General features: G+C 54.8%; 1 protein-coding gene across 2 annotated transcripts; it reads right to left on the bottom strand.

Annotated features, from left to right (window-relative positions):
* Positions 1–708: 708 nt before the first annotated feature.
* Positions 709–27,477, bottom strand: FOXN4 (forkhead box N4). Of its 2 annotated transcripts, XM_077876023.1 has the most exons (10): positions 27,349–27,477; positions 26,418–26,506; positions 12,206–12,354; positions 9,472–9,596; positions 9,248–9,358; positions 8,794–8,921; positions 8,110–8,206; positions 6,493–6,700; positions 3,790–4,173; positions 709–2,761 (listed from the first exon to the last, which is right to left on the bottom strand). In XM_077876023.1, the coding sequence occupies exons 2-10, from the start codon at positions 26,501–26,503 to the stop codon at positions 2,502–2,504; spliced, it is 1,548 nt and encodes a 515-aa protein (XP_077732149.1). In that variant the 5' UTR covers positions 26,504–26,506; positions 27,349–27,477; the 3' UTR covers positions 709–2,501. The 2 variants fall into 2 exon arrangements, with proteins under 2 accessions (XP_077732149.1, XP_077732148.1); XM_077876022.1 differs by lacking the exons at positions 26,418–26,506; positions 27,349–27,477 and adding an exon at positions 13,138–14,733.
* Positions 27,478–27,957: the final 480 nt, after the last annotated feature.

The following is a 27,957-nucleotide window of genomic DNA, read 5'->3' as shown; positions in this document are numbered from 1 at the left end:
CTACAGGTGATGCCCATTGGCTGTGACCAACATGCCCGGGTCATTCCAACCCCAACGAATCGCCAAGGATGGTGGGAGCAGCGATGCACTGTCATGGGGACACCCTAGAGCCAAGCCATGGACAGAGTATTACGGGCACCCTGTCCCTGTCCCATGCCTGGTTCCCACCAAGGTGGGCCCAGTCTGCACTTCCCCATCATCCTCCTGCCTTTCCCTTCCTGCTAATTGTTACACGTGGGTGGACCGGTCTCCCCTATGAGGATGCAAGCCACCCCCCAGGAAGGCTTAAGAATTAGGCAGCCTCCTAATTAATAGACCCTTTTGCTGCTATCTTGGGTGGCAAGACATTCCTTTATTCCCTTGAGCCTCAGTTTCTTCATCTACAAAATGGGTGCAGTAACGAAGCCATGCCTGGTAGGGTTGTAATGAGAGTTGAGTGAGCTAATTGCAGGAGGGCCTGATGCTGAAAGAGTACATCTGCCCCCACCTTGTTCCCTTCTCTGACCCCAGAGATATACCAGAGGCATTGCCACTGAGCTCTAGCTCTGGAGTCTGGCACACATGGCCTCCCTCCCACCTCTTCGGATGATCTGAGCCTCTGCTTCCTGAGCAGTAAATGGGGTTCACATCCCTGCCTGAGGCGATACCTGTCAAGAGCCTGGCAATGAAATCTGGGAAATGATGGCTATACTAATTCTCCCAATAAGGACAGACTCCTCCCAGTTTCTTTTTCTTTTTTTTTTTTTTTTCCTCCCAGTTTCTGGTGCGATGAGAACCTGGCATCAGACACCTGGATTCAGTGTTGCTGTGCTGTTGCCTGCCTGGGCCTCAGTTTCCCCATGTGTAAATGGGACCTCACCTGTGAGGAGTGAGTGACAGATGGCATTTTGTCCTTCACCCCCATCACATCTCCCTCTGAGCCACAGAGCTGCCGTCCAGCTTTTATTGACAAAAGACAGTTATTCAACACTACTCTCATGGATCTTGGCATCGTCCACACACGAGGTCTTCATTAACAAATATCTTAACTTGTCGGGGGTCTCGTCACACAAAGCAGCTGGGCGGTACTGCTCAGATGGGCAGCACCACGCCGTGTCTAAAGATGATGGATACTAGGCAGAAAGTTCCAGAACCAGGTAGGAAGTCCTTAAAGATGGTCCTCTGAGACCAGCCTCAACCTTGAACCCTCCAGCTTGGCTGGCTGATGAAAATTCTGGCTCTTGGGTTTGGGAACTCCCAGACACAGGAGCCAAACATCCAGCTGGGCAAGAGAGGACAGTGGTACGAGCCACTACTGCAGTTTCTCGGCATCCACTTGGCTGGAAGATCCCGAGTTACCTTCTCTTTTCCCCAACTCACACTCTGTCCCTCCTCCAACCCACTGTCTGCAGAATCTGCCACTTGCAAAATCAGTAATTGGTAACAAGAGAAAAAAAAGGAACACATAAAAAATGGTCATAGGGCAATGAATAGGCAAACAAGTGCCAATAAATACTCTGCATTGCAGCTTTGTCAGCCCCCACCCGCCTTGTTGGTCAAGCTTTACATGGTTCAGTTTGCTTTTTTCCATCAGGAGTGTCTTAAATGCCAGCACAGATGCCCCCTGTCATTCTTCCCATCCCCCTCCCGATCTGCCCTTAGAAAGCCCCGTAGCCCCAAACTGTGGATGGCACCTCTCCGCTCAGGTGCATATGGGAAGAAGTCTGAATCACGACTGAGCAGTCAGAGAAATATCTGTCTCTGATTTGGAAAAAGAGGATGTTCCGTAGTATCAAAAGTGCTTTATCTTCTAAAAAGCGGTCCCAGGCTGCCAAGGGATTAAGGGCCAGTTGGAGTCATGATTCCCCAGAGTAATTCAGGAGCTACGGTAGCCAGGATGCAGGGAGGGACCAGGGACTCTGATTCCAGAGGCCGTGGGCTGGGCTCGAAAAGATGGTGTGGACAGGCTCCAATAAATATAAATAAATGTACACGGGGGCACAGTGCCCAGCATGGCCCAGGGCTCTGTTATGTGAAACAGATTATGGGAGGAGCAGGCCTGGAGCTTGGGGTTCAGAGTTCAGCCCATGCCAGTCCAAGGGAAGGGCTCTGGTTGACCAGTTCTGCTCCCAGCCTCAGGGCCTGTCCTCTGGAGGCTGAAGTGGATGCTCAGTCCCAGAGGAATAAATTCAAGGGCCTCCCCGCTGGAGGGTTTCCATGGCGCACCAGTGCGTCCCATCTCAAAGGGGGCTGTGGGTCCTTTCAGGAGCCCAGCGGGGCTGCAGGCCGGAGAAATCTCGTTTTCAGGTGTCACTCTCTGGGAGGAGCATTGGGGTCAGGGAAGCTGGAATGTCTGTCCACTCTCCTCTGTCCTTCTGACTGGGGGAGGCCCCAGAGGCCTCCCGTGGAGGTGTGAGAGGCCCAGGGGTGCCAACAGGATGTAAGGGGCCTTGCTTCCAGGAACACAGGCTCCATGAGCTCCTGCCCAGGCCCCAGTGCTGGGGGCAGGTGAAGCCGTCACCTCAGAGCAGGGCGATGGGCTTGTTCCCTGGGGCGCCCAGGTACTGGGAGGAGGAGGAGGTGGCTGATGCGGCCACGCCGTCTGGGGTTGAGTACGTGGCATAGAGACCCGTCACCTGCAAGTCTGGGAAGGACTGGTCGCTGCCACCAGAGGCGGGGGTCAGGCCCGCTGCCCCCAGCTCACAGCCCAGGGGCGAGTCTCCGAAGGTGCCAAGCGTGTCCAGGCTGAAGGCCCCGTCCTTCATCTCCTCCCAGAGGTTCCCTTTCAAAGACAAAGGCATTTGAGTGAGATGGCTTTGTGTCAAACAGACCTGAGTTCGAATCCGATCTTAAGGACGAGGCAAAGACCGTGTGTGGGGTTCAAAGTCGGGTCTTGCAGGGGGGTGTGGAGAAGCCAAGTTCCATCCCTGGGAATGTCGCTTCTGTCACAGAGCCTCAGGCTCCTCGGGATGAAATGGAGCCAATCAGAGACCCCCCTTCCCCTGAGGCTTCCTCAGGGGCATGTGTGGCAAGCACTGACTCGCTCTTTCAGGTGTCCCATCATGGCACAGCCAGGGGACAACACAACGCTTTCCTCAAACAATAATCAGGGGGACAGGCAGGGAGGGCCAGATAGATATATCCATTTAAAGGCCTTAAGTAACTCGCTCCCTAGCTAGCTAACCAATCTGCTAACCAGTCCATTCCCTCTCTAGACACAGAACTCCTGGAGGGCAGAGAGTTCTTGGCCATGGGCTGGCACACAGTAGGGCATGGCATGAATGGATGAAACACGAGGCACCTCCCTCATCTGTCCATTCATTTGCTCGGCTCCTGTGTGTCAAGCAGGACTGTGTGGCAGGCGGGGGTCAGACTGTGACCTGGGCTGAGGTTGGCACATGCAAGTTAGAGTAGTTATTGAGTAAACATTGGGGGTCAAAGAGATCTGGGTTGTGATCCCGGCTTTGCCACTTACTAGCTGGTGATCATGGGCCAGTGGCCTCACTTCTCTGTGTCGGTATCCTCAGCAGCAGAATGGGGACATGAAATGGCAGTGGCTTCTCAGGGTTGTGGCAGGGTGGGTTGGGGGGTGATGGCTAGGGAGTGCTGGGCACGAGGCCTGGTATACAGTAAGCACTCATGAAATGCTTGCTGTAATTCGCCGTCATGAGGAGGTTGGGAAGCACTTGCCCATGGATGGAGTGGAGGGGTAAAGGCTGGCCGACCTCCTCTCCCTGGCCCTCCCCCATCTTTCTGGCTGTCCAGGTTCCCTCCCCTCCTCTCCCCCCATCCCCATTCCTCCAGCCTCACCCTGCAGAGCGAAATCCATGATGCTGGGGTCCAGGGAATCCACCTCAGTGCTCATGTCGCTGCCGATGTTGCTGAAGTCCACAGGGGCCCTTCCCATGGCAGGGTGGGGCAGGGGGCTGGGGCTCAGTTCCGGCAGGGCATGCAGGGGTGGGGTCTGGGCCGGGGCGGGAGAGTCTGGGGCCAGATGCGCCTGGGCCTGGACCTGGTGGTGCAGGGGGACCGACTGCAGGGACAGAGTCATCAGTGGCTGGGGTGGAAGTTGGGAGACAGCCAGGCAGCCATGGGCCATGGCTACTGTGGTGGCATGAGTCAGCACAGGGGTCTCGGGGTTGCCAGGCCGCCTGCAGCTCTCTGGCCGGTCCGAGATCAGCTTGTCCAGCTCCTCTGCAGGCAAGGGAAAGGTCCCTCAGAAGCCACCCTGAAGTTCCCAGGCCCCAGTGGTACCATGCATGTAACCTAGCAATCCCCTTGGACGCTCTGAACCTCAGTCTCTTCATCTATGAGAGGGCACTGTACACTTGACACAGTGTCATTGCGGACATGTCATGAGATCGCAGATTGCTGTGTAGGGTCTTTAAGGAATGAGGGAGCCTCAGATGATAACACTAGCTCCTCTCACTGGGACAGCGCTTCAGCCCCAGGACTTCACTTGAGGCTGACAGCTCTGCAAGAGGAGGGAAGGCAGAGATGACAAGTCCCACGACACCAGGATAAAATTTATTAACACACAAGGGGTCCTAGCCACTTCTTGCTACTAAAGAGGCATTAAGAAGTATTACTGTGGGTTAAAAGTCAGATTCTCCTTAATGCTATCGGTTATAAACAAGACAGATCATTACTCTGGAATTATTTTTGGTGGTTGGCTTTTGCGTCTCCTTGAAGGTAATACCAATCTGAGCCTGGACCACTAGGGTCCCAGGACCTATTTAGGTTGGTACCTATTCTAGAAAAGAGGACACTTAGGTTAGGGGTGCCTGGGTGGCTCACTTGGTTAAGCGTCTGCCTTCAGCTCAGGTCGTGAACCCAGGGTCCTGGGATCAAGCCCCACATCAGGAACCCTGCTCAGTGGGGAGTCTGCTTCTCCCTCTCCCTCTGCTCCCCTCCCACCGCTCGTGCTCTCTCTCTCAAATGGATAAACAAAATGTTTTTAAAAATAAATAAAAAAGAAAAGAGGACACTTAGAACCTAGAAGGTGAAATGGCCTGCCCAAGATTTTACATTAAATGTGTAGGACTGTGGGCACCTGGGTGGCTCAGTGGTTGAGCATCTGCCTTTGGCTTAGGTTGTGATCCTGGGGTCCTGGGGTCATGTCCTGCATCAGGCTCCCTATAGGGAGCCTGATTCTCCCTCTGTCTATGGCTCTGCCTCTCTCTAGGTCTCTCATGAATAAATAGATAAAATCTTGAATGAATGAATGAGGACTAGCACTGGGTCTTAAGCCAGACCCCAGTGCTCTCTGAGGGGCGAGTGTCCCTGGATGCTCCCCCAAGAAGGGCCTATGAGATTGCTCCATGGTCTCCTCTTCCTCACTTTATTGAATTCACCTCTGAGCTATGTTCCAATCCTCCTTTATACCCACACCTCAAACATGATGATCCCCACGGAGTCAGGCCAAATGTTCCTGAGGCTGGGTGGATAATTAGCCTTCCACCTGACATTCTCCATGCAGATGTCACCTGTATGTCCCTCCCCTTCACATCTCTTAATTAAAAAAAAAAAAAGCAGATGCAATATTTTTCCTAATATGAAAGTGATTCACGAGCAGGGTTGAAGATTTGGAAAATACAGAAATGTGAGGAATATAAAAATTATCAGTGGTCTCTTCATTCACAGTCAAGAGTTTGGTATATTTCTTCTAGTCTGTGTGTATGTGTGTCGTTCGTGTGTGTGTGTGTGTGTGTGTGTGTACACATAAATCCCTACACATATAAATGAGTGGATACACACACATGTATATAAACATATATGTGCACTTAATATACACAGTTTGAAATATGACTAGGCTGTGATATATGGTCTTTTTCTCTTATTGTATTGGGAATATTTCTTTCTATTCCAAAAATATTTTTGTCTCTAATCAATCCTTGTATGGACATTATATCTATTTAACTAATCCCCTATTGTGGGATGTCTAGATTGCTTTCAACTTTCTTACTATTAGAAATAATTCTGTGACGAATGACTTTGTAAACCTTCTGTTGAAATTCTTTTTCATCCTCCACATACGTTGCCAGAAGTAAAATAACTGGACCGAAAAAACTGGGGCAAGGTTTGCAGGGCCCTGTTATATGACTTTGCCCTGGAAAAGCTTAACCTCAGATTCCCACTCATTCTATATGACGGTGCCTGTTTCTCCACATCCTAGCCCGCACTGGGTGTTACTATTTTATTACTGTATTGTTTTGAAACTTGATGCCAGTGTGATAAGAAAGGTAAGGAGGCGATGTCATCCCGTGGGTGCTCAGTTGGGCATTTCTCTGTGAGAAACTCGGGGTTGCTTAGGGAGATTGAACAGCGTTTCACAGGCCTCTGACCAGCCCCAGGGAGGGCCCAGGAGGAAGGGAGGGAAGTTCACCGGGCGCCCATGTCCCCACCATCGAGGCCAGGACTCGTGGCGGGCTGGGCAGGTCCAGGCAGAGCCGGGCTGGCTGCGTGATGGGTGGCGTGGGTGTGTGGGGGGTGGCGGGGATGTCTAGGCCTCACCGGGGTTGGCCATGCTCCGGTGGATGGCGGCAAGATCCTTTCTCTTCCACTTGTGCATCTCCTCCTCCATCTTGTCGATGCGGGCCACGTTCAGGGCCCAGAGGCAGCCCTTGCGCGAGGAGCCACTCATCTTATTCTCCACCTTCTCGAAGCACTTGTTCAGCGACAGGTTGTGCCGCACGGAGTTCTTCCAGCCGTCGGGAGCCGTCTGTGGGGACAGATGGGACACTCAGGAGATCCCCCTCAGAGACTGCCCTATGAGCCCCTCCTCTTCGGGGGGATCTCAATGACCCAGGCCTCGAGGGGCAGGGCAGGGCAGTCCACCACCCAGCCTTGAGTTGGGAAGACAAGAGAGACTGGTGGGGACTGTGGCAAACAGAGGGCCTGGCCCCCTGGGCCCCATTAAAGGGGCGGCTGCACGTCAGCTCCAGGCGACAGTTAGTCACTACTTGGGAACAGGCCCAAGGATGCCGAACTCCCCTTTCTTTCCTACTCACGAAGCAAGAAACAGACAGGATGCTACCATGCAGATAGCTGGCCCAGCGTATTGGAAGCCAATCATTTTTACTTTTATTTTTATTTTTTTTTAAAGATTTTATGTATTTATTCCTTCACGAGAGACAGAGAAAGAGAGAGAAGCAGAGACACAGGCAGAGGGAGAAGCAGGCTCCATGCAGGGAGCCTGACGTGGGACTCGATCCCGGGTCCCCAGGATCACGCCCTGGGCCAAAGGCAGGCGCTAAACCACTGAGCCACCCAGGGATCCCCGAAGCCAATCATTTTTAAAGGCTCCCACTTTATTGTCAGGTAACCAGATCCTATGGGCACCTCACGTTCTATCCCTCCCCCTCCACGCATACTCCCCGGTCTGCAATATTTCTGCTAAAGGGCACTAAGCCGGGATCCCTGGGTGGCGCAGCGGTTTGGCGCCTGCCTTTGGCCCAGGGCGCGATCCTGGAGACCCGGGATCGAATCCCGCATCGGGCTCCCGGTGCATGGAGCCTGCTTCTCCCTCTGCCTGTGTCTCTGCCTCTCTCTCTCTCTCTCTGTGACTATCATGAATAAATAAATTAAAAAAAAAAAAAGGCACTAAGCCAGGGACCCTGCAGCTCGGTCCCCTCTGCCCGCCTGCTCCTTGTTTGGGATTGATGCCAACAAAAATAACGATACCGATGGCCCGCCATGTGCCCGGAGCGGCCAGGGCCCTTGACCCCCAGAGCCCTCATGGGCCTGGCCAGCGGGGGTTATCGTCCCCACCTTACAGAGGAGCAAAGCGAGGCTCAGAGAGGCAGCAGCTCTGGCCAAGTCTGGGTTCTGCATCTGCGTGTCTTACCGATCCATGCTGAGTAAGCAGGTTGGCCCCTCTACCCTCTGCCTCCCCTCCACCCCCCAGGATGCCTGGTGAACTCCTTCCCTGGTCAGGGCCCAGCTCAAATGCCCTCTTCTCCTTCTGGATTTCTTTGCCCTCGTCCATGTGAATGCCAGGCGCCTGTGGACGTAACTGGGGACCTAACATGGTGGCCCAGTTTGGCCTGGGGCCAGTCCTGGGTCCTGGCAGTTTGAGGGAGAGGCCAGAGCAGCTCGGGCACCCCCCTACCCCAGGCTGGGGCTGCTCACCTTGAAATAGGGGAAGTGCTCCTTCATGAAGCTGTAGATCTCACTCACAGGCAGGCTGCCTGTCTTGCTGTTCTTCAGGGCCATGGCGATCAGACAGCTGGAGGCAAAGGGTGGGGCAGGCCGGTGTGAAGGTGTCTGGGGCCCAAGGCCCCCCCTGCCAGGAAGTCTGCCCTGCTTGACCCCACCAGCCCTTCCATACCCAAATGGTGTCAGCTCTGGTATCTTTCTCTGGCCCAACATCTTTCCCACTCCCTGACCTTGGCCTTGACCCCGAGCTGGGACAGCAGGACCAATTTGAGAAAACTCTTCTCCTCTCTTTGACCCTTCCCCATAATTAATGTCTACAGGGCTTTAGACTTTAACTAGGCTGCTTACTGCCTGCCACCCACTCAAATCTTGGGAGGGACACAATGTTATTATGTTGATGGCTTTTTACATTAGAGGGAACTGAGGCTCAGAGAGGCCAGGCCACTTCCCCAAGGCCACACAGTTTGTGAGTGACAGCATGGAGCATCGGGCTCATTCTCGACCCTGGGGGCTGATGGAGCCCATGATGGTCCTTCCCAGAGCAGGTCACACCTGGGGGGATGAAAAGCGCCCCCTTACAAGTCTGAGCTGTCCTAAGGGCAGTCCCTACCCCTCCTCCCCGAGCCCCCCATGGCCCCGGCCCACCCTGGACCTCACCTGTATGAGTAGATGGGCTTCGGGTAGTGTTTGGGGTGCAGTTCCTGAGATGAGTGCACAGCCATGCGGGGCTGGGGGTAGGGAGGCCGTGCTCCAAACGGGGAGCCATACAGGCCCACAGGCGGGCACTTGCCATGGGCAGGGCGGGCGAGCGAGCGTGGCAGAGAGAGAGGCGAGAGAGAAAGAGAGAGAGAGAGAGAGAATAAGCCACTCACAGGAGGGCCCCCTTCCCCCAGGAGACGCTGTTTAGCAAGATGAGAGGTCAACGGCCCCAAGGGACAATCCTGTCTCTGCTCCCTGCAGGAGTTTTAGGGAACTGAACGCACAGGCACGGGAATGCTAGCCCCAGGTTGCAGGGAAGTAAACTGAGGCTCAGCGAGCGCCCCCCTCCCCCCCCAGCCCAAGGCAGGGACATATGTCTCCGAGTCCAGGGCTGCCCACAAGCTCTAGGTACCTGCTGGCCACCTGGGGGGAGCGGTAACTGTGTTTGGGAGGCAGGTGAATACAGCTGCTGCGGGTCCTGCAGGCCGGATGAGGGTTGGCCCCCCACGGGGATCTGGTTCATCTGCAGGGGCCGTAAGACGAGGAGACGAGGAGACGGAGGTCAGGGTGAGGAGGGGCACCCCAGCCCTGGAGGACCCCCGCTCGAGCTCCCCGACCCGAGGGATGGGCGCTTACGCTGGCTCCGTGACTGGCTAGGGGGCCCAGGCCTAGCAGGCCCGGGGGGGCCATGCCGGCCGGGCCGTGGAGCAGTGCACCCGGCGTGGCTCCCACATGCAGGTCAGCCGCCCTGGCCAAGGCACCTGCAAAAGGAAAGCACAGAGACGCCGCTGCGCTGGCAGAAGGGTGCCAGCAGGCAGAGTGGCTCACCCGGGACACCTCCAGAGGTCAGAGCCTGCCCCCGGCCTGGGGGCCAGGTGCATAGCAGGTGCTTTGCAAACCACTACCTGGAGTGTAGTGGTAAACCTGGGCTCTACCGGCTGTGTGACCTGGGGCCAGCCTCAGGTTCCCCATCTGTGCGGCGGAGCTAGATCACCCATGTGTGAAGTTGTGGGGTTTAAATGAGGTGATGTCTGTGGGTACTTATCACGTTGCTGGCTACCCCACCGACACCTTGATAAATATAAATTGATAACAGGGGCACCTGGGTGGCTCAGCGGTTGAGCGACTGCCTTCAGCTCAGGTCCTGATTCCGGGATCCCAGGATCGAGTCCCCCATCGGGCTCCCCATGGGGAGCCTGCTTCTCCCTCTGCCTGTGTCTCTGCCTCTCTCTGTGTCTCTCATGAATAAATAAATCAATAAATAAAATCTTTAAAAATATATGAGTTGAGGGATGCCCGGGTGGCTCAGCGGTTTAGTGCTTGCCTTCAGCCCAGGCTGTGATCCCAGGGTCCCGGGATCGAGTCCCACATTGGGCTCCCTGCATGGAGCCTGCTTCTCCCTGTGCCTGTGTCTCTGCCTCTCTCTCTCTGTGGCTTTCATGAATAAATAAATAAAAGTCCTAAAAAAAAAAAAAAAAAAAAAAAAGACTTTAAAAAAACATGAGTCGATAACAAATAATAGTGATATCATTAATATCTTAGTTCTTGTCCATTATGAGGCTAAAACATCAATTCATTATTCATCTCTCCTCCTTAGAATGGCGCCTGGGTTCCCCAGTGCCACTAGGCTTAGCTCTGATTGCCGCTGTGCCCCCTCCTCTCCCTTCTGCCAAGCTCCCCTGCCGAGGGGGTGCTCAGGACTGGCAGATGCACACACGCCTGCACACCAGCCATCCAGTCCTAGGCCTGTGACAGACGTTGCTCATCTATCCCAGACCCTCACTGAACCATTCTGATTTGGGGCTCCCTTCTAGGTTGAACAAAGTTGAGCTGCAAGATGACCCTGCCCTGGGGCCACCTCTTCCAGGAAGCCTTCCGGGTCTCTCAGCTCTCTTCTGAGCCCGGGCCGCCACCTACGCTCCTCCATTGTGCCTTTGGTCTGTCTGCCTTGCCCTCTCTCTGATCAGAGACCCTCAGCTCCCTGAGAACGAGGACCACGGCTTGCAGGACTCAGGGCTCCCAACACTGGCATAGAGACAGGAGCGCAGGAGGTGTGCAGCCACACAGTGGAGAAGGGAGGCTGCCTTCTTTCACGGTTCCTGTCTGCTGTGTGCCATACAACACCGACTGCAGGTATGATGTACCTTGGGCATTGAATCTTTTCAACACCTGGGGAGGGCAGCTCCGCTATCCTTTCATCTGACCTAAGGAAATGGGTCAGAGGGGAAAGTACCTACCCAAGGTCATAGAGCTGGAGGTTCTAGATCAGGGTTTGGCAAACTGTGGCCAGCAAAGCCCAATCCAGCCTGTGGCATGTTTTTGTAAATAAAGTTTTACTGGGACACAACTACGACTGTTCATTTACATTGTCTAGGGGTGGGCTTATACTACAGGGACACAGCTGAACACTTTAAAATAATTTTTTAAAATTTATTCATGAGAGACACACAGAGAGGGGCAGAGACACAGACAGAGGGAGAGGCAGGTTTTCAGCAGGGAGCCTGATACAGGGACTCGATCCCAGGACCCCGGGATCACGACCTGAGCCAAAGGCAGATGCTCAACTGCTGACTCACCCAGGCGTCCTGAACACTTTCAACAGAGACTATATAGCCTACAAAGTCTAAATATTTACTACTTGGCCCTTTACAGAATGAGTGTGCTGACCCCTGCTATAAATGTTTTGGCCAAGAATAATTTGTTCAATGAAATAAATACTCCTAGACACTAATTTTTTAACTACTGGTACTTTTGATGTACTGTGATGATTATTTTCAACACTTTCTATGTCTCTAAATATTTAGCCCACTTGTGCTATGACTGCAACTGGCTGCCATTTATTGAGCAGCTACTGTGTGCCAGGACCTTCAGCACCTTCCACATATTATCTCTTTGAAGATCAGGCTTCCATAGACTTCTTCTGTAAAGGGCCAGATAGGAAATATTTTGCCAGCCATATGGCTTCTGTCTTCTGGTTTTTTTACAGCCCTTGGAAAAGGTAAAACCATTCTTAACACAAAGGCTATACAGAACACAGGCTGCAGGTTGCAGGCTGCATGGGGTCCACGGGCCATCGTTTGCCAACCGCTTTAGATGTTCAAGACGCAGCAGGGTAGGGGCAGGGCGGTCTTTACTCTTCCCTGAAACCTTTGCTCACACAGGGCCTGGCACACGGTGGTGAGCAAATGAATGAGCCACATTCCTCTGAGGAAGGTATAATCAGTCACATTTCACAGATGCGGAAACAGGGGCAGAGAAAGTGAGAGAGAGAGACGTGGCCACAGCCACACAGCTGGTAGGTGGCAGTGCTGGGCGCTGCCCCTCCCCTGCACACCACCCTCATGCCCCCCGACCCGGCCCCTGGGCCTACCTGGGTGTGGGTGTGGTGTACTGGGGCCCCCCAGGTCCACACGGCCACTCGCCATCTGCTGCAGCCGCGGCACGTCCACCGCCGTGAGCCAGGACAACGACTGCAGGTCCCCGGGCAGGTCATCATCGCTGGTGGTGGTGGCCAGGAGCCTGCAGGGAGGGGCAGGAGCTCGGGCGGAGCGGGGAGCTCAGGCTGGCTTCTGGTCCCCCCATCTCTGGAATCACCCCCTAGCCCTCCTCCCCAAGTTGCCCTAATCTGCCCTTCCCCTGGGCTCCGCATGGTCGCAGGATCCCCCCTTTGGCAGCCAGATCAGACATCCTCAAATCATTCCTTCACTGACCACATCTTACCTTAGCCCCTACCCCCAAAACAATAAACACTAAGGTTTGTTGAGCACTTATTATGTGCCAGACACTGTGTCGAGTCCTTCAGAGGTAGTAAAGCCATTAAGCACTCCTGGTCAGCCCCATGAGGCAAGCGGTAGTATGATCATCATTCCCATTTTACAGATTGGGGAAACTGAGGCACAGGGCTCTGGGCACATGGGCACAGTCCTTTTCAATCCCGTTCAATCCCCACAGCAGCCCTGAGAGGTAGGATATACCAACATTCCCCAGATACACCCATATCCTCCTCTTACAGATGGGGAGACTGAGGCTCAGAGCACCAAGTCACTTGCCCAAAGCCACATGTAACAGGAAGTGGTGGGGCCGGAACCCGAGCTGAACAGACAGCCCCTGGAGATGCCATGTGGAACCCATGCCCGACACCCCCCCAACAGACCCGTGAGCAAAAACACCCTCCACGGAAAGACAAAGGCTGCCCACGAGGAGGGCAGGCAGGTACCCTGGCGTGGGGCAAGTGTGACCCCCAGCCCCCCTGAAGTCATGCTTGCCACACGGCTGCGAGGACACTGGGCCCCACAGCAGTACCTTGTCCATGTTATGAGGTGCTGCAAGGTAGCCTGGAGCCCACGCCAGACCCACCATGCCTGTGCCCCTTGGGGGTCAGGGGCTGTCTGGTGTGTGGCCCAGTGGCCCACAGGCCCGATTCTGAGCACCATGGTTTGAGAATAAGTGTCTTGGGGGCTTCACAGAAAGGGGGAGACATAAATGGCTTTGTGATGCACAGGATAGGGGATCATGGTGGGGCATCTGCCTCTGCCACCCACGGGCCACCTCAGCTCGGGCTCTGTCTCCTGTCTCGCTGTCTCTCTCTCCCTCTCTCTCTCCCCACTCCTTCCCACCTCGCCCGCTCTCTCTTTCCTTGTGTTTTAGGGCCACAATTAGCGTTGCCATGGCCACAACTGCTCGTTGTCGCCGGGCCTGGGCCCTCAGCCCACCAAGCTGGCATCAGGTGACCGTCCGGCTGCCCCAGCGATTGGCTGCCTTGTAGGAAAACAGGGCCTGGAAACGATTTGAAAACCCGGCCGGCCGTGTCAGCAGCAGCAGTTGGCCTGGCTGCTGTCCCCCGGAGGCCCATTGTGCGACAAACGACTGTTGCCCCCGTGGCACGTGGCCCCCATTGTCCCGGGGTCTCTGTGCAATTGTTTTTGCAGCCCCCCCACCCCGGGCTGCCACTCCTTCAGCCTGCTCGTAACTCATCAGGCGAGTGACAGCCACGGCCCAGGCCTGGGCGCTGCCATCTGTCCCCCCGGGCCCGTGGAGACCATGGGGTAGACGGAGGGGCAGGGCTCGGTCCCCACCCGCCGCATGACTGGCCGGCCTCCCAGAGCCTGGCGGTGCGACCCTGCTCCTGCTCCTGCTCCGTCACCTGCTGTGGCTCCCCACTGCCCCTGCTGCTCCGCTTGGCGCTGGGCATCTGGGAGGCACGGAGGGGAGCCACTGCCGGCAGGTTTCTGAGGCGCGGCCCCACCAAGGCCCCTGAATGGTGGCGGCGGGCTTGTGAACAAACTGGGTTCCTGGGGGCCAGCAAGATCTCTGGCGGCAGGGGACTCTGGCTGATAGTGCCCAGGGCGGTCAAGAGCTTGGGCTCTGGGGTCTAACCCTAGTCTCCACTTGCCTTGTGCCAGGGCCACTGACTGGACCCCTCTGAGCCTCCGTTTTTCATTTGTAAAATCGGGCTAATAACACTTGCTTCATAGGGTGTCGTGGGGATTAAGCGTATGATTGCATGTCAAGCCCTTGGAACGGCGTCACTTAGCTGTCATCAGCATGCGGGCCGATATGAATGTTAAAAATATTAGCCAGGCCCCCAGAGGACTGGAAGGAAGTACGTCGCGGCTTGGGCTCCGTGGTCTCACAGATCTGCCTCTGTTGCTGTAAGCACCTGTGGCTCCCATTTATTGAGCGCTTCCTGTATGCCAGACCCAAGGCCACGTGCTCTCCCCATTTTACAGGTAGAGAAACTGAGACCCCCGAGCAGTCACTTAAATGCCCAGAGCCTGTCTCCCCACGAAGTGAGGATCACATAAGGTGACGAGGCCGTTGAGTGCAGAGAGGGGCTGAGGAAGCGGTGCTCTTCTGATGGTGCTTCTAGGTCTTTTCTTTCCTGCTGTTTGTGTGTCCCGCCTGGCTCCCCATTCCTTCACCCCCGACTTCACCCCGACGCCTACTGCGGCCACCCGGTGTCCGATCCCCCTGCCCCCCGCTGGGACACCCAAGCGCGGTCCCACTGCCATGCCTTAGCCCCCACCCAAACAGGGCCCACCCCTGGAAGCTCACTGCAGATCGTCTCCCGGCCTCTTCCTGCCAAAGTCCTGCCCACATCATCTGACCCCACCCCTCATTTGACCCACGGAGAAACTGAGGTTAGAAGGGAAGCAGTTTGCTTCCAATTCATAGTCCAGAGAAAGGCCAGGGCTAGGGCTCCTGGCTGCCCGTGCGGGCTCATTCCAGCCCAGGAGTGGCTTCCCTGAGAAGTCTCTGTCACCCGACCGCAAGCTCAGGGACCCCTCTGCATCTTGGCTGCTCCCTGAGCCTTGCCAGGGCCAGTGAGTTCGCGCTGCCATCTCTCTGCCCCCCACCCCGCCTGTGGGATCACTGAGGGCTGGCCCTGAGCCCTGGATCAGCCTGTGTCCCTGCACACAGGGGTGCCACTTACATGCCTGCTTGGCTGGTTGAAATCAGCTGACCCCCGGCTACCAACCCAGAGAACAGTGTGACAATGGCTGTCACGTCCAGAACTTTAGGCACTCACGGAGCCACCCTCTGCCTCCCTGAGTCCTTGCCACAGCCTGAGGACAGGGGCAGGGGCCATGCCCGCTTTACAGAGAGGGAAGCTAAGGCCAGACCAGGACTCGAACCCAGGTCTCTGCTCCAGTCTGAGGCTGTTCCTGTGGCACAACAGGCAGAGAATTAGATGTCCCCTGGGGGCGATGCCCTCCTCCCATGATCCTGGGGCTTTCAGGTGAGGCTGTGTATCCCAGCATCGCCCAGGACCTGGTTCGAATGTAGAGTTCAAGACCCAGCCCAGAGCCCGGGGTTCCACCCTTGAGCACCTCCCAGCAAAGCTCCAGGGGCGGGGGGAAGAGCCCCGAGGCGGTGTAACAGGGTCTTGGGCACAGCCCAAGCTTTGACTGGACAGATCTGGATTCAAGTCCTGGTGATCCCTGGAGACCTCAGATAAGTCACCCTGAGCCTCCATTTTCTCATCTGGAAAATGGGAGAATCACTGTCCGTATCTCCCTGGGTTGTTCTGAGAAGCACATGAAGCAGTGTCCTTCAGCTTCTGACATAGGCCTGGTCCTCATTCTTCCTTGCGGGTTTGGGGCTCCTTTTGGTGGAGGGGCAGTGGCTAGGCCCTGCTCCCTCTGCTGGACCTCCCTCTTGCCCATGCCAAAATGTCTATGCCAGCGTGCCCGACACTGGCCCCGCCAGCCCCACTGGTCTCCTGCAACGGTGCTGGGGGTCGGCTGGCCCTGAAAGGCCTGGCTCACCTCCCGCTGCCTTATCACCCCGCATTCAGGCACCTCTTCCCTGGGAGTCACAGGAGCTGGGGGGCAGGTGCGCTAGGCCCTGCCTGGGAGTGTCCCATCCCCATGGCCCGGCCCGGGTCCTTAGCCATCTCGGCCCCGCTCCACTCCCTGCAGAGGCATGTCAGCCCAGCCCTTTCTCCACCGTGACATGTGGGGCACCCCCGTGATCTATCCCTCACCGACGCATACGGGTCCCTCATTAAAGACGCCCCCGTGTGCCCCATTCTTGCTCTCTCCTAGCGCCTCATTTTCAATGGCGTGAACCCCAGGTCCTCAGAAACCACTCTGGCATCCCAGCCGTAGGCCCTTGGAAGGGCATTTCATGCCCAGCCTCAGTTGTCCCGCCTGTAGGATGGGACCAAGGGGTAATGATCGCAGCGATAGCATGTACCCGCCCCCAGGCCTGGCCTGGTGGAAGCGGTGGAGGTGACGTGGCTTTGTGGGACATCTGCCATCTGCGGGGGCCTGGGATTCCTCCCTGGGGTGTGTATACGCGCGACACTGTATCAGTCTCCTGAGTGGGTTTCCCCTCTGCTGGGAAAGGACTAGACATTTGCAATTCAAAGGAAAAGGCAAAATCCGGCCTCACTGTCCTGGGGTCTCCCAAGACCCCTCCTGCTCATTCTGTCTAGGTCTTTCTTTTCAGTTTCTGGGCAAGGAGGTATCTCCAAGACATGGGCTGCATCCCACAGCTCCCAGGGATCCCCAGTTTTGGCAGAGAGGAGGCCAGGACCAGTGCTGAGTCCACTGCTGAGTGCAGGTGGCCCCAGAAGAACCTGATGTTGAAGCAGAGAACCTTGTACCCACTGAGGGAGGAGCTGCACCCCCAGAGCCTGCACCCCCAGATTACGGGGCTGGACACACAGTAGGTGCTCCATAAGTCCTCATGGATTAGACAAGTGAACAAAGAGACCCAGCCTTCCAGATGCCTCCTCTCCCACCACCGCCCTCCCCAGGGCCAGGCAGGGGTGAAAGGCCCAGCTTAATTTTATTTAATGTTATAAAAAAGCCTGTGGACACGGCTTGGGGTGGGTGGGTCCCTGCTCTGTGTCCAGCCTGATCAGGCAGGTATGGTTATCATGACCATCTTCCCATTTACCAGATGGAGACACTGAGGCCAGGGAGAAAAAGGCCTGTGTAGTGTCCCCCAGCCAGAGCCAGGGCTGGTTACGACCCCACTGTCCTTTCTCCTTGCCCCACAAGGAACGGTTAAAGGAATGTGCTCTGTGGATTCTAGAACATTCTAGCACGGTGTTATCCAATAGGAGGAAGCCATATGTGGCCATTTACATTTAAATCCATTATAATTAAATAAGCTTACAGATTAGCTTTCTTCATCACACCAGCCACATTTCAAGGGTTCAACGGCCACCCGTGGCCAGTGGCCACCACGTTGGACAGCACAGGATTGGAACGTTTCCATCACCACGGAAAGTTCTTACTACACGGTGGTGGTGTGGAACATTCTTTTTAATCATGATGGAAAAATCTGTGGTGTTTCCACATTGCCTTAAAATTGGAAATTTGATTTTGGTTTGGAAATTTCAGGTGCTGATTTCATGGAATTTTCAATTCAGTGTGTTTCTATTATAAAAGACTCCCCCACTTTACCTCCCCCCAGCAAGGGAATTATAGGGAAGGGCTCTGTAAAAACAAGAGTCCTGTACTGAGGCAGCTCACAAAGTAGTGAGCTCTCTGTCATGGGAGCATTCAAGCAGGAGTTAGGGGATGACAGGTCAGGCCCCTAGTGGATGAAAGATGAGCCCAACGCACCTGGGTGGCTCAGTGGTTGAGTGTCTGCCTTTGGCTCAGGGAGTGATCCTGGGATCCTGGGATCGAGTCCCGCATCGGGCTCCCCATGAGGAGGAGCCTGCTTCTCCCTCTGCCTGTGTCTCTCATGAATAAATAAATAAAATCTTTTTAAACCCTCTAGTGACATTTCCAAAGTTCTATCACCTTGGGCAAGCGCCTCTTCCTTTCTAGGTCTCAGTGTCCCCATCTGTAAAGCAGCAGTAGCAGAGAGGAGGCCCCCTTGGGGCCCTCCTTGTGCCTGGGCTCTGGGAGGCAGAGCAGACAGCGGTTCGGCGCAGGATGGACCCGCAGGCGCGTGCACCAGGGTTCCACTGGCTGGGAGATGGTCACCTGGTCTGCGCCTCAGCGTATAAACCGAGAAGAATGATGGCATCCACCCTAAAGTGACGGCCAAGAATGTGATCCTAGTTCATTAGCATCAGATCAGGTGACATCTAATTTTCTACTGAAACTCAGGTTCAGCTATGAGTTCGGGGGTCCCAACGGTGATCCCCGATGGTGCGTCCTTCTCAAAGCAAGTGGGGCAACTGTCACCAACAGGGGTCCTCATTAATGAGTGGAGAGCTTTGGGGGCAAAGTGAAAATAAAAGCACCTATCTGGCACCCCAGAGTCCCGTTCTGACCTCAACAGTTCACAGCGGCTCCCCACGCCACATGGGGACACTTCCATCTCTTCCTTATTAAGACACACACATGCACCTCCACCCCCGGGGGGTGTCGTCACCCCTGTTGGTAGATAGCAGTCTCTGGCCAATGGCCTCAGGCACCTGCCCCAGCACAACTCCCGGGGCCTCAATTTCTCCATCTGGAACAGAACAGGGTTGAGCCCCTTCCTTCTCGGTGGGGCTGCCACTGGGACAGACGCACAGCCTGCAGGGCCCCTCGGGGTGGGGGACGGCCAGATGAAGTTGGGGGCATGCAGAAGGGTGTGTGTGGGGAGACCCTGGTTAGGAGCAGGGCGGTGCACCAGGGAAATCAAGACTACTCTAGCATCGGTGCAATTGCCTGGCCAACATTCTCCAAGTGCCTACTGTGTGCTTATCATTTTTCATGCCTTAGCTGTGTGCCCTCATGAGTTTGCTCATCACGAGTCCCAAGCCCTCTGCAATGCTCCATTCTGAGCCCATCCCAGTTAGGGAACTCGAGTCATTACCTGCCTTCCACCACCCTCCTCTTGCTTTCTTTGGGGCATGTCAGTGTAGTGGTGACAAGTGTCTGCTCCAGGCTCAGGCAGACCTGGGTTTGAATCCCTCCCAGCTACTTAGTAGCTGTGAGACTGGTCTGCAGTAGTCTACCTCTCTGGGCCTCAGTTTGCTCATCTGCACGATGGGATGCGAATGCCCGTACCCATCTCACACAGGGTGTTTGTTGTAAGGACAGATGAGATGATGCGGGCAGTGCCCAGCTCATCTGCACGCATTGCATGGTGGTGTTCACACGATGACAAAGCTCTTCTAAAGAGCTTGCCTTCAGCACAGCCACCAGCAGAGTGTCCGACACTCAGCATCTGCTCCATTCCATAAATATTTCCTGAACTCCTAGTTGCCAGGCTGTGTGGCAAGCACACAAAAGTGGGGATAGCTTTCTCATTGACCTAGGAATGCAAAGGATGGAAGATCTGTGCCCTAGTGTGCCCACCTTCCTGCCAACCCTCTTTGGTCTGTACCTCCTTCGCCTCTCAGAAGCCTGTGGGATGGCTCCTTCGCAAACCCATTTCACTAATGGGATAGCTGAGGCTCAGAGGGGGGAAGTGATACCCCTCAGCCACACAGCATGTAAGCAAAAAGAGCTGGGGCTGACAGTACTTGGAGCCTCTTTACTTGGTCTCTCTGCCAGTTTTGCTGAAATAAATCAGGTTGTAGGCAGGAAGGGTAAATCATCACCATCATCTTTAGAAGTATCTGCTAGGTGCCTCCGTAGTGACGGGGCCACTGCTCAGGGGATACTGTGGTGGCCCTGGCAAAGGGAGACACCACTGGAGTCCATGGTTGCCATCCCTACATGGACCAGGGGACCAAGCTGACACCATTAGTTAACAATGTCCTTAATCAATCAGCCATGTCACTGGAGGGATGGAAGCTGAGCCAGGAGGGCAGGGCACTGCAGGGGTGAGCCTGGGGACACCTGGATTCCAGTCCTGGCTCCACTCCTAACAGAGGTCCTTGGGCAGGTAACTCAATGCCTCGGAGTCTCCATCTCCTGAATGTGCAGAATAGAGTTGAGAACAGGACCTGCCTCTTGGCTCAAGGGTAAACCACAGGAAAGGTGTGGAACAGTGTTTGGCTCAAGTGCTCGACAACTATTTGTGGAAAAGATGGATTTAACATCTAGCAGTCAAGAGTGGCCTTTCGAAACAGAATGTAGGACCTGGCACTGTCCTGACAACCCATGAGGGAAGTAAGGGTCCAGCTCCTCCCCCACGATCTGGCCCTGGCCGCCTCCTACCCCGCCCCTGGCGCCCTCATCACCTCTGCTCTAGCAGACCCATCTATCTTGGATTTTCTCAAGCTTTCTGAATTCGCTGTGCACATGCTGTTCCCTCTGCCAGGAATGCCATCCCGTGCACTCATTCACAACTGGCTCTCCCCATGCTTCTGGTCTCAGCCTAAATCTTCCCTCCTCCAAGAGATTCTCTGGCTACCCACACCCCTGGTGGACCTTCCCGTGTGTCTGCAGAACATTTAGCATTTCCCAAGGAGGTATTCGTTTATACAGGTTTCCAGTCGTTCCATGCCAAGATAGCAAAGACTGGGAGGCCCTGTATTTTGTTCAGCACCCAGCACAGGGCCTGGCACCTTGGGGGCATTTATTACATCCTTGTTGCAGTAAGAGAAGGTGATAGGATACCCCCAGCCCAGCCCAGCCGTAACAGAACTTGCATTGCCCCATCTCTATCCATTTCTTGCCTGGCTCAGCCACGCCCCTGCCCTAGGAAGCCCTCCCCGACCAGTTCCCCATCTCCCAGTGTTTCCATTCCCCGGAATGATTAGAGCCATTAATGCCTACATAGCATAGACACCTGGGATCACCCATTAATTTTACTCAGGCATTGCCTACCCCTTCCTCCTAGACACTAAACTCCCAGAGGTCAGGGATGGCTTTGTCTTATACCTGATTACAGACCCAGAGTGACCAGCACAGCTTTCATTCTTTGATAAATATTTGTCCGCCCAAGGTGAGCTGGATCCCCAGGGCCACTGGCTGTTGTTGCTATAAGGGTGAAATTCCATGGAGCACTTGCTAAAGAGCTTGGCAGCGTCTGCAGCGGGCCCCATGTATCTGTGGATGGATTACAGTTTCTGCAGGGATTTTTGCTTACAGAGCGTAAGTCCAGAACCCACAGTTAACCCTCTTTCTTATTGTGGGGTTCCTTGGAATCGCTACAGTAATCGTGCAGTGGAAGGAACATCCACTTGCGGCTCAAATGCCATCTCAACCCCTTTGTAGCTATGTGATCTTGGGCAAATCACCTCTCTGCACCTCAATTTTCCCATCTATAAAATGGAATCACTATCATAATGATTTCCACCACGGAGAGCAGCTGTGAGGATAAGATCAGATAAGGTATAAGATAGGGCCCAGCACCCGGCAGGTGCTCAGCCACGTTCCTGCTTCCCTCTCCTCTTGCCTTGCATGGTCACTAGGAGGGGTTCCCGCAGCAAATATTGTCTTGGGGGAGTCGGATCACCATCCCAGCGGACCAGACCGCAGAGGCACAGGCAGCGCCAGGACATCACTTCTGCTCTGATTATAACAAGGTTTTACCTGCCTCCTGGAGATGTGGTTAGTAGGAAATTGTTACATTACCACAAACTGTTCCTGTTTCCAAACCAACCTTTACACAAAAGGGATTAAGGAGTTCATGGTGGTGTTTATTTAGCTAACATATCTTTTGTAATATCTTTTGTAACCGTTTACAGGAAAAAAAAACCAAATACAGTTTAGCAAGCTTGGGAATTCCCAATGGGGCCACGAGCGAGTGTAATATGAAATGATTTGATTAGTCTGGAAATGAGAATCTTTCCTTTCTAAAACTTGGCTGGGACTTGGTGGGGGGTGGGTGGCAGGGTAGAGGGGTGGGTTTGTGCATGTGTGTGCACATGTTTTTCAGGGTGGAGCCCAAGACCCCAAAGGAAGGCTGGGCCCCAGGAAGGCGACCTCTCTTTTCCTTGGCTGCAAGGTAGCCTGAAGAGCTTCTGGCCACCGGGAGGGAGAAAGGGGTGTAAGGATGTTGGGACTGTCACCGCCCCTGACAGATGGAGCCCCCACCACCCCCCTGCAAGGAGGTCACAACTGATGGGTGGAGCCACACCGACATGGGGGTTAAACCATCCGCCCATGCAGCTCAGCGGGGGCTCAAGAGGAAAGGCAGGTGGCATCTGCGGGGGTCCACACAGCAGGACTTTGTCATCACTCCATCACAAACCTTCCTACGTTTCCGTGGGCATGTTATTTCTCACGTGGTATGGAGAGAGCCAGCCATCTCCCCAGTGCATATTTATTAGGTATCTATCACGTGCTTGGCACTAAATGATGAGAAAACCACTGTCCAAAGAGAGGAAGAGGTTTTGCCCACATCTGAAGGGAGGGACATGGCTCTGGGAGAAGGTGGGGATCCAAGGAGCCAGCAGTTTGCCTTCTTTCTCTGGAGCTTCAGTTGCTCAGTTTGTAAAGGGAGGTGTGGTTAGACCTGACCTCACAGATTAATTCCCAAAGTTAGGGGCAGGTGGTTGATCTGCTGTTCCACCCCTTCCTGAATGTATGCCCTGGGGCAGGTCATGACTCCGGGCCTCAGTCTCCTTGTCTGTGAATTGGGAAAATGCCAGCACCCATTTCACGGTTGTTACTACGAAGATCAAACAGGATGGTGTGTTTCCTACGGAGCTTCGTGGGTTTCTGGCACACAGTAGGTGCTTAGTAATTCATTATTCTGCAGAACCTCAACAAGTGGAGCCAAAGGGAAACCGGATAACCTGCGTCCAACGTGAGCTGTTGCTGTTGGGCTCAGGGTCAGGGCTGCCCCTGGCCCCGGCCCGCAGCGTCGCAGGCAGGGAGGCTGCTGCCAATTCACTGTCTAGGCCCAGCCACTGACTCCGAGACAGTTCCCCCGGGGGGCAGGGCAGCCTCCAGCTGCTGTCCTCCCCCCTCCCTCCCCGCACACAGCCATTGATAGCTAACGGCCAAAGGCGGCCCTTGGGGATGGAGGGCTGTGTGGAGGGCTGCATGGGGGCTGGAACCAGGCTGGATCAGCAGCCCGAGTGGTCCTTGGAGCCATTCCCTGGAGATGTGAGAGAGGGAATGAGAAGCCCATAAACTTCTCCTAGGCTATTATTCAGGGAGAAAAATGGGAGTGGTTGGAAGGGGCCGGGGAGGCGCTGCATGATCATAAAAGCTCCCCTCCATGAGAAAGCACTCCATCCCAGGCCTGGCCAAACACCTTTTCTAGAAGAAAGCACAGAATCCTCCCAATGACCTGTGAATTGGGTTCGCTCATTGCTCCATTTCACAGACGCAGAAAGTGAAGCACCAAGAGGGACAGTGACTTGTCCAGGGTCACACAGCTCGCGGTGGTAGAGCAACTTACTCTGTTCCAGCCCTCATGCTCTCCGGCAGCAGCGCATGGAAAGGGTGTGTGTCATGATACTGTCTGGGTGGGACAGCCTCGGGTTGGAGTGCCACTTCACCCACAACTAGCTGTGTAAAGCCATGTAAATGTAAAGCCAGTTAATCACGTGGAACCTTGGTTTCCTCAATCCGCCAAACGGGCACAGGTAGTGAAGGGTTAAGAAACCACCAGCTGCAATTATCCTTATTACTGCTCTGCCTTCCAGACATGCCAGGTATTGGACACAAGAAAGCACCAGATCCGTGCAAACAGAAAAAGACAGGACACCCAGGCAACTCTGGATCTGGTGCTGATACAGGACTGCTTCTCCTTGCTCCACTGGCCTGCCCCTGCCAGCTGGTCTGGGAACTGGGTAGGCATGGACAGTCCCCCCTCCGTACCCCCCACTGGTAAGCTTACTGCCTGCCCTGCTCTGTTTCTGGAAGCAACAGCTTGCATGGAGCCCCATCCAGTTTGTGGGCTGGGCTGGCCAGGCCCCCACAGCTTGGAGCTGGTGGGGGCTCCTGCCAGGCAGTGCCTGGGAATCTGCATTCAGGGACCTCCCCCACCCACCATGTTCCTCCAGAGCCCCCACCCCGAAGGCCCTCCATAGACCCCATCTCTCACAGAAAGCTGGACTCCTTAATGGAACTAAGTAGTCAGAACAGCAGCTACCGGGTTTGTGTCTCTTGCTCTAGAAAACCAACTCCGTCCTTCTGGCAGCTGCATGAGGGATGTGCCCTAATTGTGCTCACTTGAAAGATAAGGAAACTAAAGCAAGTCACGTGACTTGTCCAAAGCTGGATTCTGACCTTGCACACATCTGACTCCAGTGCAGCCGTGGCTCTCACCACCTGATTCCCTGACTCTAGCGCTTTTACAGCGCGCTTTAGGCAACAGTCAGACTCTGTGGTTCTGAGCTCTTCCAGCTGGCCCATGGGAAAACACTGGCTCTCCCCTGGGGCTTCCAGCTGGGAGGACAGAGGGAGATTCACCCCCACGCATTGAGTGCCTCCTGGGTGCCAGACACTTTTATAGATATTGCATTTAAAAATGGGGAGAGGGCAGCAGCCCAGGGGGCTCAGCGGTTTAGCGCCACCTTCGGCCCAGAGCCTGATCCTGGAGACCCAGGATGGATTCACATGTCGGGCTCCCTGCATGGAGCCTGCTTCTCCTTCTGCCTGTGTCTCTGCCTCTCCCCCCTCCCCCCGCCACCCGCCACCGTCTCATGAGTAAACAAATAAACTCTTAAAAGAAAAAGAAAAAAAAATGGGGAGAGGTAGCTTGTATTATCCCTGCTCTACAAATAACTAAAAGTTCGGAAGAGATTTGCCCAGAATCATGCAACTGGCAAGTGGCCGAGCTGGGAATTGTTATTTAATCTTTATAATAACAACTCCATGCAGTGGGTACTATTTCTATTCCCATTTTATCGATGAGGACACTCAGACTACTCCACACTGCCAGAGGAGCTGGGACCATCAGTGGTTTTACAGCCCAAGCTTCTAACGCCTTCATGCTGCCCCCACTCCACCTGTCATTATTTCGGGAGTAGAAGGAAGCCCAGAGGTGCTTGGCTGGGTGATCTTGGTTAAAGAGTTCATTTCATTGCTTGGTTCTTCACCTGTACAGTGGAGGTTCATCAGAGCAGCCTCCCAAGCTGGGTATACAGTAGGTGCTTGCACACGGGCACATGCCTGGCACACATCTGGGGTCCCAGATCTATACACGGCCAGCTCGCAGCAAATATCTGTTTGAATTTGTGTCTTCATTTGGATCTCAGAAGGCAGCCTCCAGGCCCACAGCCCTCAGCCAGCAACCTCCCTCTAATTGGGGGCTGCAGTCCGCCCTGAAGGCACTGCTGGTTGAGTGGTAGTGGCCCCAGGAGGCCAGACAGCCCCTGGGTAAACAGGGCTGATCCGAGGTGACAGCCTGCTCTTCCCAGGCCAGCCCCTGTCCTGTCTCCACTCCATAATCTGAGCTGTGCCCCCCTCAACCCATGGACACGATGCTTGCCTTGACGGGTAGGGCGCTGGAAACCAGGTCAGGCCTCTGGGGCTCAAGTAAGAGGGGTTAGGAGGGGACTCCAGATCATTCCTTTTTCTCCTCCTCCCTCGCTTTGCTGTGTGACCTTGGATAGCCCTTCTCCCTTCTTGGCCTCAGTTTCCCCAGTTGTAAAAGCAAGTGACTGGACTGGTTGACCCCCTAGAGGCCACTCCAGCTCTGCAGATTGGAGGATTCTGTGGGGCTTCCCCCACCATCTGTATCTGCTTCATCCTGTCTCAAGAAATCATTTATTTTGGCCTCAGACTCCACCAAATTTATTCCTCAAATATACAGACCCAGGAGAGACCTTAATTCAAGAGCATTACTTAACTGACAAGTAAATGAGGCCCAGAGAGGGCAAGGGACTTGCTGAAAGTCAAACAGCCAGGCTAAGAATTCAGAAGTCACCACTCACAACTTTTCCAGCATCCCATGAGGATGGAAGCCAATTCCTCCCACCACCACCACCACCCCCACCTCACCCCAAAGGTTTGGGGGGCATTTCCTGGAGCCCTGTTAGAGGAAGCAATAGTTGCCATTGTCATCTTAACATTCACCAGGATTCCCGTCTCTCACCCAGGAGGGGACCTCTCTTGGAGGAGACAAAAGACTAGGCTTTTAGTGATCCCATGGCCTCAGGCCTCGAGCCTAGACACTCTCAGAGAGGTGAACTTTGAAATTGAGATCTTCTCCCTCTTTTGCAAAATCACAGAATTTAATATAACAATACTTCTCTGGCAGAGACTATAAACAGCACATAAACACTTTAAACAATTTCAAAAAGTATCATTTGTCATTGCTGACACCCTCACCTGTACTCCTGCGGAGAGGGGTGGTGATTTTGCCCTGAGTTTCGAATAATTCCTGACATCATGGATGAGATGTCACTTTCTATCATCTCCTTGGGGGAAAGACAAGCAGAAAACAAAGCTCCCATCAGTGACGATGTGGACAGGGCAGAAACCCGGTTTTCCCACAATTCAAAAGGATGGAGCTCAAACAAGTAGCAGAACACTTCAAAAAAAAAAAAAAAAAAAAAAAAAAGAAAAAAGAAAGAAAAGAAAAGAGAAAAAGAAAGTACTAAAGGATTTCTGGGTATCATAGGTCACTTTCCCAGGGCAATTCTACAGGGTTTCAGAAGCAATGAAGAGAATGAAATTGCAGGTTCTTTCGAATTAATGAGGGAAGGGTGGAGGAAGGCTCTAGAATCCAAATGTCAAGTCTTGGAAAATGTGGACTTGCAAAATAGGAATCAGAAAAACCGGATTCCCTTCCCAGCCTATTTTCAACCGCAACTCAGTTACGATCACTTTGGGGAAAAAAAAAAATTTTTTTTTAAAAAGGGCAGCTTGATGTGTCACGGATGTTTCTCTGGAGGAGCCAAATTCCCACTTGCAAAGGGAATAATCCCCGCAGGGCTCCCGCCCTGGAAATGCCTACAGAAATGCCACATGCCCGGGCTGGAAAACCAGTCCCACCCCCCTCGCCACACACAAACGCAGCCTAAAAAAGACAAAACATAGCAAAACTTCCCTAAGCTTCTCAAACTTCAACCCTGCAACGAACACGGAAACCCACCAAGACTCTCGGTTCCGCCCCCAAGTCACTCAGGGTCCCCGGGAGGGAGGCGAGGGGCGCGGAGCGGAGGTGGCAGCGCCGCGGCCCGCGCCCGGGTCTCACCCCGGAGACGCGCCGCCCGCCTGCCGCGGGGGAGGGGGCGAAGCCGGCCCTGCCCGGCGGTACCTGGAGCCGATCCTCGCGGCCGCCGCTGCGGGCGCTCCCGGGCGGGCGGGGGCTTCGGAGGGGGCTCCCTCGCGCTCGCCCCTCGCGGTCCGCAATTTGGCCGCCGTCGCGGCTCGAACCGTTTTTAAATTTCCCTCTCTGGAGCTGTCCAGCTCAGAGCATGCGCAGTAGCCGTGCAGGGGCTTTTTTTTTTTTTTTTTTTTTTCCCCCAAGGGTCAGTTACAGGGCAGGGTCAAGGGGATTGCAGCGGGTGTTTCCCAGCAGCCGCGAGCCTTGCGCGCCCCGGGGCCCGGGGGGGGGGGGGGGCGGGGCGGGGCGCCGGGGTGGGGACACCCCTCCTCAGATTTTGCCCGCAGTGGCAGCAACTGCGTGCCCGCGAGCATGCGTCGAGGAGCGGTGGGAGGGTGGCAGGGGCCGAAAGAATTAAGTCGCCCAAGGATGCGCGGCGCGTTGAAACTCGCAATCCGGCACGTCCCGGGGTGGGGCAAGGAGAAGGGTGGCCGGAGAGCTCTGCCGCGACCTCCCCCTCCCCTAAGCGCGGGCCGGGCCGGGCGGGGAGGCCGAGTCCCGGGCCCAGGTAGACGCGGACTCCGGCCACCTGTCCCTTTA

The sequence above is a fragment of the Canis aureus genome, chromosome 27, assembly GCF_053574225.1.
Source record: "Canis aureus isolate CA01 chromosome 27, VMU_Caureus_v.1.0, whole genome shotgun sequence".
Classification (NCBI taxonomy): Eukaryota; Metazoa; Chordata; class Mammalia; order Carnivora; family Canidae; genus Canis; species Canis aureus.
Note: the sequence above shows the minus strand (reverse complement) of the source record. Positions and strands in the feature narration are given on the sequence as shown.